This window comes from Seriola dumerili, unplaced genomic scaffold (genome assembly GCF_002260705.1).
Source record: "Seriola dumerili isolate Sdu_G_001 unplaced genomic scaffold, Sdu_1.0 BDQW01000091.1, whole genome shotgun sequence".
Lineage (NCBI taxonomy): Eukaryota > Metazoa > Chordata > Actinopteri > Carangiformes > Carangidae > Seriola > Seriola dumerili.
In genome coordinates this window covers 4,759,926-4,772,319 of record NW_019174346.1, presented here as the reverse complement: position 1 = coordinate 4,772,319, position 12,394 = coordinate 4,759,926, and the positions used below count along the sequence as shown (strand labels likewise).

Sequence of the window (12,394 nt, the reverse complement as noted above, 5' to 3'; positions counted from 1 at the left end):
ATTTGCTTATCAGTGAAGTCATCACTAAAGTCTCCACCCTTGTGGTTTACAGTTTACAGGCAGTTTACAGTAACACATGACTTCATGTCAAGCAGAATAGAGTTGCTAACCTACAATACTTAATTTAACCAGTTACCTACAAATAATTAGAGAACAATGCTCAAGTACAAAGTCAATTACAGTATTGAGGAAACTTTATATAATTATAACAATAAACTTCCCTTGGCCGTCATTTAAAAAAAACAAAAACAGGATACTGACAGCTTAAACGAAAAATATGACCTATCTCTTTAAATTAGCCTCAGTGTCAAGTCTTCCGTTTGCCCCGCCTCCTGCTCTTTGACCAGCCTATCGCAGCGCAGTGCACGTGACGAGCGTTCCTTGCAATGACCTCATCCCTGGTGTGGGATGACGTCAAATTCAAGATGGATGGAATCACGACCATAGGCTGTATGATCACGACGAGCGCGCAGAAATCTACACAACACTGAATAAAGTCCCGTCTGCGCGGAGGAAAGACCATATTCACGACGTGCAGGGTAAGTGTAGACAAGACTACCAAACTTAACGTTAAACAAAATGAGCAGGGAGGGCGAAACATAGTTGGTGGAGTGCTGTTACGGAGAAGCTTTTTCCTTTTCCTCCCTGACGTAACTCGAAAGGGGGAATTGTGTTGCTGTAAAAACCTGGCCAGCTACAACCTGTTTTGCAGCCAACAACTGCACCGTGTCAGGTCGGCGTGAACCGTTTATGAAAAAAAAGATAAAACAAAAAACCCTCCACTTCCACCGGGGGTAGCGGGTACAATTCACTCCCCCCCTCCCTCCTCACACTCCAACAGCGTCTCTGTCCGCCTGCACCGACTGTGTTTTCATTCCGGGATTACCGTGGTGGAGTCCATTGAAACGCGCTCAACTTTTCCCCTCTTCATTTGTCAAAGCCGTGATAACGTTTAATGGCTGTAACGGAACGGTCCATTGGCCGTTTTTTTCCCCACACAAAAAGAAACTGTTTCCTAAACCGAAAGCGACATTTCGGTTGGAGAAGTTGTCTGTCATGAGAAACTGAGCCACGTCTCATGGATGATCTAATGCTTAAAGCCTCGCTTGACTTCCTCATAAAAAACTGACGCCATTGTATATCCTCTGTTCTCTTAACGTGCACCTCAAGTTTTGATGAAGAGGCCACTGTCTGCTTGTTAGTTTTTGCTGAATGAATGAAGCCTCTGCCAATGAACCTAAAATGGCAAGTGTCAACAAACTTAACATAACTAACGTGCCTTCCGGTCGCAATTTTCAAAATAAACGCAACGTATATTATTTGTGAGAAAATAAGGATAGCAAAGACATATAAATGAGAAAATAACTTTAAGGAAGTGAAGATGTTCATGATTTTAGATAAGGTGATTCCAGTTGAGAAGTATTTTAAGCATTTTGAAGGTTCAAGAATTCTATGACTTATATACAAGAATAATGAAAAAAAAGTGGTGACTTATTACTGGATAATGTAAACACATTCTGTTGACAGTTTATTATGTACACCTAGTTAACGCTAATGTGGTTTCTTTCATAAGCCCAACCCCTGTCCTCTACATGACTATGAACTTGAATTAAAAAAACTGTAAATCAGTGTCAGTACAACTGAACATTATGATCCTCATCAAGACAGGATTTATTGCATGGCTGTGGGATTAGACTGCGTTAATTTTATTCAGGTGTACCTGCAGTGGAGTCCAAAAGTCTGGTCTCAGACTGTATAACTGGCAATTTCGTGCATGTTGTGGCGTAACAGTAATATCCTGAATATCTACTTTACAGCTATACACAAGGAGAGTGTGAATGTGGTTGTCAATGCAGGGTTTCTTCCAGGTAAAGTTTAGGCCAGGCAATAAACAAGCCAGATTCTCTCACACATCCCATCTCACAAATTAGTTTATTTACTAGATATGGCAATTACTGTGTATAAACTTTCTTAATAATATTAGTGGAGGAGGTTTTCATTTCGGGCAAGGTGGTAAACCATGCAAGTGGTGACAGGAGGTCATGGTTTGAGGAGTGACTACACAAACATTCTGTGGTGAAAAGCCTTTAACTTTAAATCCAAACTTTGTAAACTTCCTGCGTTAGCCTGTGTCACTGAGGGCAACTTGACAGACATGCATTTTCATACCTTCTGAATATTTACATGATGTAACACCCATATACTTGTTGTGTATGTGCTTCTGTATTAGTGTGCACCATGTTGTGGTAAATAAAAAGGTTGATCTGACCACTAGTTATCATCATAAACCACAACCAGTAGAAATGAAAGTAGTAGTAGTAGAAACATTATACAATTTACAGTATACAGTTTAATCAGTTTAATGATGACTTTTACAATTGACTTATTGTTTATAATGACAGGTACAATGAAGGTTAGCATTTGTGCACAGTTTATTTTCATTATCAAATCATTTTCTTGATTAATAATTTGGTCTATGAAATGTAAGAAAATACTGAAAAATGGTTCACAATATGAAACCATAGGCAACATCTGCCAACAGCCCACAACCTAAAGATATTCAGTTCTTAATTATATGAAACAGACAAATGCAGAAAATCGTCACTAATGAAAAGCTGCAACGAGATGATCTTTTGCATTTTTGCTTGAAAAAAATACTTCAGTGATTAATGGATTATCAAAATAGTTTATTATTTTTCTGTTCAATGACTAATCGATTAATGAACAAATAGAACACAGTAACTGCACAGTAACATCACTGTGCCTTAAAACTATTATTTCTTTCAACATACACCACACACTTGCTAAGGATGTGTAGGTAACATGTAATGTATAAATTGAAGAAATCATAAATAAATAAATCTTTCAAATACCATGGAATTTGAAGGCTTCTGCCTGCCTCTGTTTACCATCAGGTGGCAGCCATTATAACTTCATGTTTGGTGGGATTAATCATGATAAACAGCTACATCACATACTGATATGATTTAATGGTTATTCACAGGGGTTAGTGTCTCACTGTCTTTGTTGTATCATGAGAAATTGCAAGAACAACAAACACAAACATTCATACATTCATAATAGAGCAATAGGTATTGTATATGAGCTTCAGTCAGCTTTTATTGTGTATGTGAATTTGCCTGTTTATTTCCATATCTATGAAAATTTATGACAAACCAATTTTGTGCACATTTAATAATCACATTTGTATTTACATTCCTGCATTAAAATATAATCCTGTCTCCTTGCCTTTCAGCCATGGAGAGCCTAGTGCATTACAGTAACCCCTCCCATGCTCTCTCAGTGTTGGGGGTTCTCAATGAGCAGCGCCTGCGGGGCCAGATGTGTGATGTAGTCCTGGTTGTGGCGGACCAGAGGTACCAGGCCCATAAAAATGTTCTGGCTGCCAGCAGTGAGTATTTCCAGTCCCTGTTCACGCGGATGGACGCAGAGTCCCTCAAAGTTGTAAACCTGGACTTCTGTGAGGCTGATGCCTTCGAGATAGTTCTGAACTACATTTACTCCTCCTCACTCTTTGTGGACAAAGGCAGCCTGGCAGCCATTCAAGAGTTGGGCTACAGCCTTGGAATCCCTTTCCTCACCAACATTGTGTCAGCACGGCCACATGCATCCTACTGTGTGTCTAGAAAAAGGCTTTCGTTCTCAGAGGGGGATGAGAATGATGTCCAGACAAGGAGTGTCATTGTGTGTCGGGTCCGGAACGACACAACCCATCCCTCTCGCTCAAATTATCAGAGAAAAACATCAGAGACATCATCATCGCCCCACTCTACTCAAGAGTCAGCTCAGCCACCATCAGAACACAACTCACATGAATCAGTCAGGAACTCGGAGTCCACCAGCAGGAAATCATCTGAACTGAGTGAAGCTGCTGAAAGGAAGTCCACCTATCCATACACCTCCATATTAAAAGGGAATTCATCACACATCACATCTGTCAGGCCTCAGCTGACATCGTCAGTGTCTTTCAGTGATGCTGAAATGCAGCACGGCAGGATGCAGTCAGGCACCGACCAGGACACTAAAGAGGAGAATGAGGAGCAGGAGCAGCACTATCACACCAAAGTGCCCTTTCAGGGTCAGGCCAGGGAGCCAAGCCAGACAATTGACAGGAGCGGGCCGCTGATAAAAAGCCTGCTCCGAAGATCATTATCCATGGACAGCCCCGTCCCCGTCTTCTCGCCCACACTGGAGCTCAAGGAGCTGCAAAATCGAGAACAGTCAGTGGTTAAAATGGCATCAAAAGCATCTGGGCCAGAAACATCTGCTCAAAATGGCAATTCAAAAAAAACATCTCCTCTGGTTCTCAGGCCAAAGTACCCCAGCAGGTATGATGAAGAAACTCAGGTAGAAGGGGAGGTCAGTGTGAAAGCTGAGCCGAGCAGTCCACTCGCTGACCCGATGGACATTATTCGAATCACGGTGGGAGATGCTTTGCCGGTCAATCTTAAAGACTTGCAAACAAATTATGAACAAGGTTCCAGGCTAGACTTCAATCCTCTGGGGAAAAGGAGGGACAGGCCAGACAACAGACGGTACCCGTTCAAGAAGAGCAAATTATTTAAAGAACATACCCTCTCATTTGATGAGAACATGTCAGAAACAGTACCTCAGAGTGCCAGCAGTGACTCTAATGAGAACAGTGGGGACCTTTCTCAGAACAAGATTTTCAAATGCTGGAACTGTTTAAAAGTTTTCAGGTCCAGTGCTGGACTACATCGTCATGTAAATATGTATCACAACCCAGAAAAGCCGTATGCTTGCGACATCTGCCACAAGCGCTTCCATACCAACTTCAAAGTGTGGACACACTGCCAAACTCAGCATGGTGTAGTACAAAACCCAGCCTCATCCTCCAGCTCCTCTGTGCTGGATGAGAAATTTCAAAAGAAGTTAATAGATATTGTGCGTGAGAGAGAAATAAAGAAAGCTTTGCTTTGGAAGTTAAAGAGGAATAAGCAGGGATTGCAATCTCCTGTACTTACCAAAAAGAGATCAAGGCCCAGCTTCATATGTCCTTACTGTGGGAAAGTATTTGTGTTCCAGTCTCAGTACAGACAGCATATAAGGACGCATCCTGCTGAAAAAGCTGACCAGGACACAGCAAGTGAGAGCATCCTCTACCAGGAACAGGATGATGAGATCGGTCAACAGAAGAACACAGACACTGGTGTTTACTCCTGCAGACTCTGTAATACGAAGCTGTCATCACTCTTTGAACAGGGCGATCATGAGAGAGGCTGTCGCCATGCAACTGTATGCCCTTACTGTGGCCTCAGATTCTCAAGTCCAACTGTCAAGAGGGACCATGAAGCACATTGTAAGTACAAGAAATTGACATGCTTGGAATGCATGCGGACCTTTAAATCCTCCTTCAGCATATGGCGCCACCAGGTGGAGGTCCACAACCACAACATGATGACAGTTAAAGAGCAGATTCACCTGAAGCAACAAGAGAACAATGAGGAGGCGTCTGAAATGCTCAGAGAGGAGCATTATAGTGATGAACCTCTAGCAACTGTTAGCTCAAGAGAGAACATCAGTTATAGTGACTCCTCAGGTCCACCCATGTATGATTCAGAAGACTCCTCGTCTTATGTGCCTGAGGACCTGAGCATGGGTCACCATGGCAAGCTGGTAGTGAAGGAAGAGCCTTTAGAGGAGGCTGTGAGTGAGAGGGAAAACACAGAGACTGCCAAAACTGGGTCTGAGGAACCTGGTGTGTGGCCATGCGAGAAATGTGGAAATCTTTTCAGCTCTCGCAAAGACCTGGAACGACACCAGGAGCTGCTATGCCACATCAAACCGTTCATCTGTCACATCTGCAACAAAGCCTTCAGGACCAACTTCCGCCTTTGGAGCCACTTCCAGTCCCACATGTCAGCTAACGAACCCGGAGCCAAAGAGATCGACAGACAGCCCTCCCCTCTGTCTCCCTCCCCTCCCATGACTCCCCAAAACTCCGAGCGTCGCTCCCCACAGGCCACCGTGTTCAAATCCACCCAGACGGCCCCAGTCCCAGGAGCAATGGCCGAGGAGTCCAGCAGCCCGGAGCCCTGCAGCTCATCAGTAAGCAAGATGAAGAGGCCCGAAGTGGAACAGCAACCCAGCAGCCACAGCCCTCTGTCAAGGTCAAACAGCATGGAGAATCCAGGTGGCCCTCAGGAATCAGACACACTCTTTTACCACGCACCGTCTCTCTCTGCCCTGACGTTTAAGAGGCAGTACATGTGTAAACTCTGCCACAGGACCTTCAAAACGGCCTTTAGTCTCTGGAGCCACGAGCAGAGTCACAGCCACGTGTAAGCATCACACAAGTTATAGCAGTGCATTTCTCTTCAGAGACAATACTTAATATTAGTATAAACACACCTCAGCCTACACAAGGAAGACTTTGAATGTATAGCTTATTTCCTTGCCTCCAATGTCATATATTATTGTGGCCATGTTCAATAGAGGTGTAAACGTGAATGTGCAATCAAGTGCTAGATTCCTCTCTGAGACGAGATGATTACAAACGGTTTATTTTCCTTTCGAAATGATCTATAACGTTTATCTATTCTAAACTTCTTTTAGTTGTCTACTTGTATTTATCTATCTTGGTGTGAGAAAACAAAGTACAGAGTTTTACCCCTCACATGAAAACAGAGTACAACTATATACTTTGTTTTCTCAATGTGGAAAAGTGCTTTAACTTTTGGAGGCTGCAGTTGAATCAAAGATTAGTGCTTTTGCTTTTGTATCAGATCTGTCTGTTGATGTGAGTGACATCCCTTAAGATTATATTGGTGGCCTCAACAATGTATTCAATATGCACTTTGTTTAACAGTTTGATTGTGTTATAGGGCAGTTTAGTCCAAAATGTTTGCTTGGATCCTTAAGTTTCATGATTGAAGTTTTAGGCTGCAGAAGTAAAGATGATATCTAGGCCTAATAGTATTCATTTTGTCTCTTCATACTTGGCATTCCTTTAAAAAAAAATGAGTATCAGACTGATTAAATAAGACCTTCAGTAAAATAAATGAAGTTCTGTACATCAAACTCACCTCAGACACCTGTTGTTTTAGGCATTGCATCCCTAGTATGCAGCCTTGATTAATTGCTAACACTTTTCATTCAGTGCTTATAATTTTCATACGGGTGACAAATGAAAGGAAAAACCAACATAAAGTGTCTTAGTAAGATGTTTGGCCACTGTGGGACGCCACAACAGCTTCCCTGCTCCTTTGCATTGATTCTCCAAGTCTCTGAACTCCACTGGTGGATGAACACCATTCTTCTTTTATCCCCATCATGTGGTGTTCTGATGGTGGTAGTGAAGAGCACTGGCTAACACATCAGTCCAAATCTCAACATCATTTTCATACTCATCAAACCATCAGTGACCCCTTGTGCCTTGTGGATGGAGGCATTGTTGTCCTGGAAGAGACCACTCCCATTAGGATAGCGGTGTTTCACCAAAGGATAAAGGTGATTACACAGAACAACCTTGTCTTTATTTGCGGTGACCCCTCCCTCTAAGGTGACACCAGCAAAATCCCTGCACAGCATAACAGAGCCACTGTAGGGGTTTAGCATTCGGGCCTGTATGCCACACATGCACTCGCCCCTTGTTGAGGACATGGTGAAGGATGACTCATCTGACCATATCATTTTTTTCCTCATCTCTGTAGACACCACTGAACTCATTCATCTTTGTAATGAATGGTGTATGCACTGCAGCCCTACTATAATATCCCTGTCTATGTAATTGTTGACAGACTGTTGTTGCTGACACAGTCTGATCACGTCCTGCATTGACAGTCTCACCTGAGGAAGAGTTGCTCTTCTGTTCACCATCATCAAATGTGCAACGTTGACCACAATTTCCCACCCTGTTTACTGGCATCTTTCCCTTAGATCTAAACGCAGATGTCACTTTAGTCACTGTTCCTATCGAAACACCAGCCAACTGAGCAGTTTTTGTGACTGAAGGTCCTGTCCCAACACTGAACCCACTTTTAAAGCCAGAATAATCAGAATAAACTGGGCCTTCTCAGCATTTTCATACCTGCCAAAGAGCATGATGGGATGTTAACTACTTAAATGTACCACGCAGTGCCCCTGTGTGGAAGCATCACATTTGTTATGTTTCTCCACTCATTTATTCAGGTTTTTTCCTTTAATTTGTCACCTGTCCCTATCTTCCTAATTATTAACCTGACTCATTTTACAGGTGAGTGAGACGGTGCAATTATCAGTCATAAGATTTGAGAAATTTGAGTTGTGTTTTTTTTCACAGGTAGACAAACATAACGTTTCTAATTGTTGCTGAGGAAAATCATTTGTAAAAGGTGCTCAGACCAGTTTACTTGCAAGAAGTTGGGAAAATACCGGTGAAGATCATAGGCAGGGTTGATTTGATAGTATCCTAAATACTACATAACATCATGCAAGTATTTGGCACATCACATCAGCTGCTAGAATTCATTCTTAAATACAGTAAGTCTACAGTAAGTTTTCTTTTAAAAGCACATTGCAGTATATTAATGCAATGTATGGTTAAACTCAAATAATCAATATGAAAGTCACAATATTAATGTGTATATATTAGACTTGTAATTCCTGATTCACTAAAGTCCACCACCCCAGTGCAGTACCAGTGTTATGTAAATACTCATACACTGATAGATTTGTGCAATTAAACACATGGTAATTAACCAAGCTTTACAGTGCTTTGATGGCCTTATGCAACTTTTGAAATATTTTGTCAATATTATTTTACACGAAAGCACAATACAGTTTCAGACGACTTATGACTCAGGCATTTTGAGGTGGTAAAGTAAAGAAGAAGGAGGCACGAGAAAGCAAATCTTTTATTCTTCGAATGGTGAGAGAATGTTCCTGCTTCCAAAAGATTTATTATTTAAGACTATGTTTTGATTGTATTCCAGTTGTTTCACAGTTGTTATTCTTGTACAGGTGTATACTTCTGCTTTGGCTTGATTGATTAGAAGTTTATCATAAATTATTATGACTGCTACTATTTCGGAGATGTTAAAGTTGAACATTGCTCCACACAGACTATGGGAATTTATTTCCTCCAAATGAGCAACACAAGCTGCATTGTGATGTTAAGTTCATTGGAGAAATTTTGTGTTGATAATAGTGCTCTTAATTTCTTGTGAGAAAAACCTTTTTCAGAGTTTCACAGAAATGATTAGAATTGTGTATATGGAAGTGTTTGTATCCTCGATTTTGTACCAATTTTGTTAGTACACAGAAGTTTTATCTTTCTAGTATTCCTGTGCTCTCACTGCAATAATGAATATTTGTATAAGCATTGGTTGTATTATTGTTGCTTTTGGAGACATGCAGCTGTTTTGTGTTTAGGTTTTCTACAGTTTTTGTGCTTCATTTCTGTAATAAAGAGTAACAATGGAGAATACATATACAATCCTTGGTGGTCATTTGAATTATTTTTAAGTACTAACCACACCTTTGTTCTGAGTAACCAGGCCCCACTGCCAATTTAAATCTTAACTGAACAGGATTTAACCATATTTGCACCATGATCTTGTCTTGTACCCCTAAACTATCTCCTTTAAACTTTGTCACATTTCTATCAGTCAAGGGCTTCTCCATGAAACATTTTGACTCTAAAATGTCAGAAGATAGTGAAAATTATGCACTACAATTTCCCACAGTCCAAGGTGACAACTTCATGTCTTGTTTTGTCCAAACAATTGTTAAAAATCCAAAGATATTTGTTTACTACTGTGTATGACAAGGAAAATGGTGAAATGTTGATGTACTGTATCACAAGAACCAGTGAATGTTTGGCTGTTTTGCTTAAAAAAAAATACTAAAACAATTATTAAATTTCAAGGTAGTTGCTAATTAATTGACTTATCCATTATTTGCAGCTCTAAATCAGATTAGCATTCAGTATTACACACTGAAGCTCTGAATTTACCCTCTATCCTGACACTACTGCTTAATCCATATTAATTTGCTGCATCTTCTGAATGTCATATTTAATCTATACCTATCTTATCTTTCAATGGGCTTTACGGTCTGTACAGCATGACATCCTCTGTCCTTAAACCCTCGAAACATGTCACAACTTTAGCGTACTGTGTCAGTACTTATATACGATATAAGGGGCTTTGCATTTAGTGATACAAAGTAAAAGAACATTTTCTCAATATATTCTCAATTCTGCAAATCCAATCCCTCACCCACTATGAGACATTAGTTGTATAGTTTGCGTTGCACATAAAAGCATTGCATAATTGTTCGTTTACAATCCAGTTGTCAGTTTCATCAATGTGACTTGTCAAGCAAATCAAAGTTTGTTTATTAATATAACAGTGTAACCAAGTACGTGAAAACACACGGACACTTCATCCTGTTGGCAGACAACCCTGAGCCAGCGGGATGTTTTTCAGGCTGCGGGCCACTGTGACAATTTCTGACTGGAAACTCGGGAGAGAACTTAGGAAGTGCTCGCTTTAATTTGGAAAAATGGCAAACTGGAAATCCTGCCCTACCCATGTGTAAGGTCAAACTCTCCATGAAATTGTGTGCGAAGAGGAAGTTTTCACATGGATGAGGAAATCTGTTTCCAAACTCATCCATATCTTTTGAACACACACACACAAAAATCTGATTTTATCTTCTTATATGATCGAGTCTTGTGAGGTAATTACTCCCTGCAGATGTTCTCATTTCAAAGGTGAGGACAGGTTTACAGAGGGTTAGTGTGAAAGATCTGGGACTGTAATTACCATCAGTTACAATGAACAACATTTATTGTCAAAAATTTACAATTTACAGATTTGACATTATCAACATAACATAACATATTTTTTAAAGAAATTAACATGTCTATAGTGTTATTATTCACTACTATGTTAAAGTTGTATTTCTAGTTGGTGGAAAGTAAAGACAATTTGCAAAAACAAATCTTTGAAATGGACGTTACATAATCAAGAATCTTGAGGTACAAGCAATACCACGGCAGAGACGTCAGAAAAGTGAATATACTGACACTGCTTTCATTGTAGCAGTAGAGCTGATTAAGCCATATTTTTGAGCAGAAATAGAGATGTAGATACAGTTAGGGACAAACTCATCCATATCTTTCTTCTCACAGGGCCAGGGTGTCTTTGATCAGCCTTCTCATAGTGGTGCTTACAGAGGTGCCCAGAGAGTCAGTGATCTGGTATGTGATTTTGTAAAGGTATGGCTGGACATCTTTGAGACTGGTGTCAAAAACATTGTCCACTTCAGACTGGGTGGGCATCTTTGGCAAGTATTCGTGGCGATTTATGACCTCAACAACGTTGATCACCTTCTCACCCAGCTTCTCGCCCACTTTCTCCCTGCAGATCTGCCTCTCCTGCTCGTTGGCAAGGTTGACAACATTGACCTTGATGCTCCACACCTCCCAGGGAATACACTCGTCAGAAAAAGGCCAGCGAGACTTCTTCTTCTGGTAGAACTCCAGGGAGATTTGCCCCATGCCATCGCTGCCAGAGTTGCCCAAGGCATCCTGTAACCACAGCATATAATGACACCGCCAGATTACAGGCCTGCCCATGTGTTAGTGAACAACCGCGTGTTAAAAGCATCAATTACCTTGAATTCAGCTACAGCTTTCCTGATCACCCTGTCCAGCTCCTCTGAGGACACCCTGACGAAGGTGAAATCGATGAAGTCGCAGTCGATGTCCAGTGTACCCACTGTACCGATGGAGTATGTGCCCTCCTTTTTATAATGAAACTTCCCAGTGCTGCGGTGCAGTAAAATGGTGTGCAGCAGAGCTAGCATAGCTTCTTCCACCTGCCTCGCCTCCACTGTTACCTCAAGAACTTCCGAGCGACAGTTCATTGTGAAGTGATAGTTATTTCCATTTACAAGCGACGACACGAGTAGGATGATGGTGGCTACTGTATGCAGCTCCGTTACACTTTGTTTACTTCTACGGGTGGGTGGGGCCTATTCCACACAGCGTATTACGCTGTATTAAAATACAAAATAAGTTTTTATAAAGGGAATCCTACCTCCAAATCTTACTTGTGAGCACTGAGCGCAGGAACATTGTAGGAGTAGCCAGCTAGCTACCTGTTTGCTACAAACAGGATAAGGGGATGTGGTAATGATGACAATAATGGCAGAAAATCTACGGCAAGTCGCGTAGTTAAAAATACTCGTGCTGGTTCGTTTTTTCTTCACTTTCGTATCGTAAACACCATTTAATTAATCGGATAAAATACCAAACCTAATTCCCGATTCAAATAAATAATCTAGAGGCCAAATATCAGCCTCAGTTGGTAAGCTCAGTAGGTATGTCTCGGTTCGCAAGACCACCCGACAAAAACAAACTCTC

At 41.2% G+C, this 12,394-nt stretch overlaps 2 protein-coding genes across 2 annotated transcripts; one reads left to right on the top strand and one right to left on the bottom strand.

The window, feature by feature from the left end:
* Positions 1 to 435: 435 nt before the first annotated feature.
* Positions 436 to 9,448, top strand: zbtb21 (zinc finger and BTB domain containing 21). Its single transcript, XM_022746093.1, has 2 exons — positions 436 to 539; positions 3,257 to 9,448. The coding sequence occupies exon 2, from the start codon at positions 3,259 to 3,261 to the stop codon at positions 6,325 to 6,327; it is 3,069 nt and encodes a 1,022-aa protein (XP_022601814.1). The 5' UTR covers positions 436 to 539; positions 3,257 to 3,258; the 3' UTR covers positions 6,328 to 9,448.
* A 956-nt stretch (positions 9,449 to 10,404) lies between these two features.
* atg101 (autophagy related 101) lies at positions 10,405 to 12,383 on the bottom strand. The gene is made up of 2 exons (XM_022746092.1): positions 11,644 to 12,383; positions 10,405 to 11,557 (listed from the first exon to the last, which is right to left on the bottom strand). Exons 1-2 carry the CDS (start codon positions 11,893 to 11,895, stop codon positions 11,153 to 11,155), a joined length of 657 nt encoding a protein of 218 aa, XP_022601813.1. The 5' UTR covers positions 11,896 to 12,383; the 3' UTR covers positions 10,405 to 11,152.
* Positions 12,384 to 12,394: the final 11 nt, after the last annotated feature.

Excerpts from the sequence above, each read along its gene's own strand:
- zbtb21 (XM_022746093.1), top strand. The coding sequence starts at position 3,259 with ATGGAGAGCCTAGTGCATTACAGTAACCCCTCCCATGCTCTCTCAGTG.
- atg101 (XM_022746092.1), bottom strand. The coding sequence starts at position 11,895 with ATGAACTGTCGCTCGGAAGTTCTTGAGGTAACAGTGGAGGCGAGGCAG. Across the intron at positions 11,558-11,643 it reads AAGCTGTAGCTGAATTCAAG|GATGCCTTGGGCAACTCTGG; the intron begins GTAATTGATGCT and ends CTGTGGTTACAG.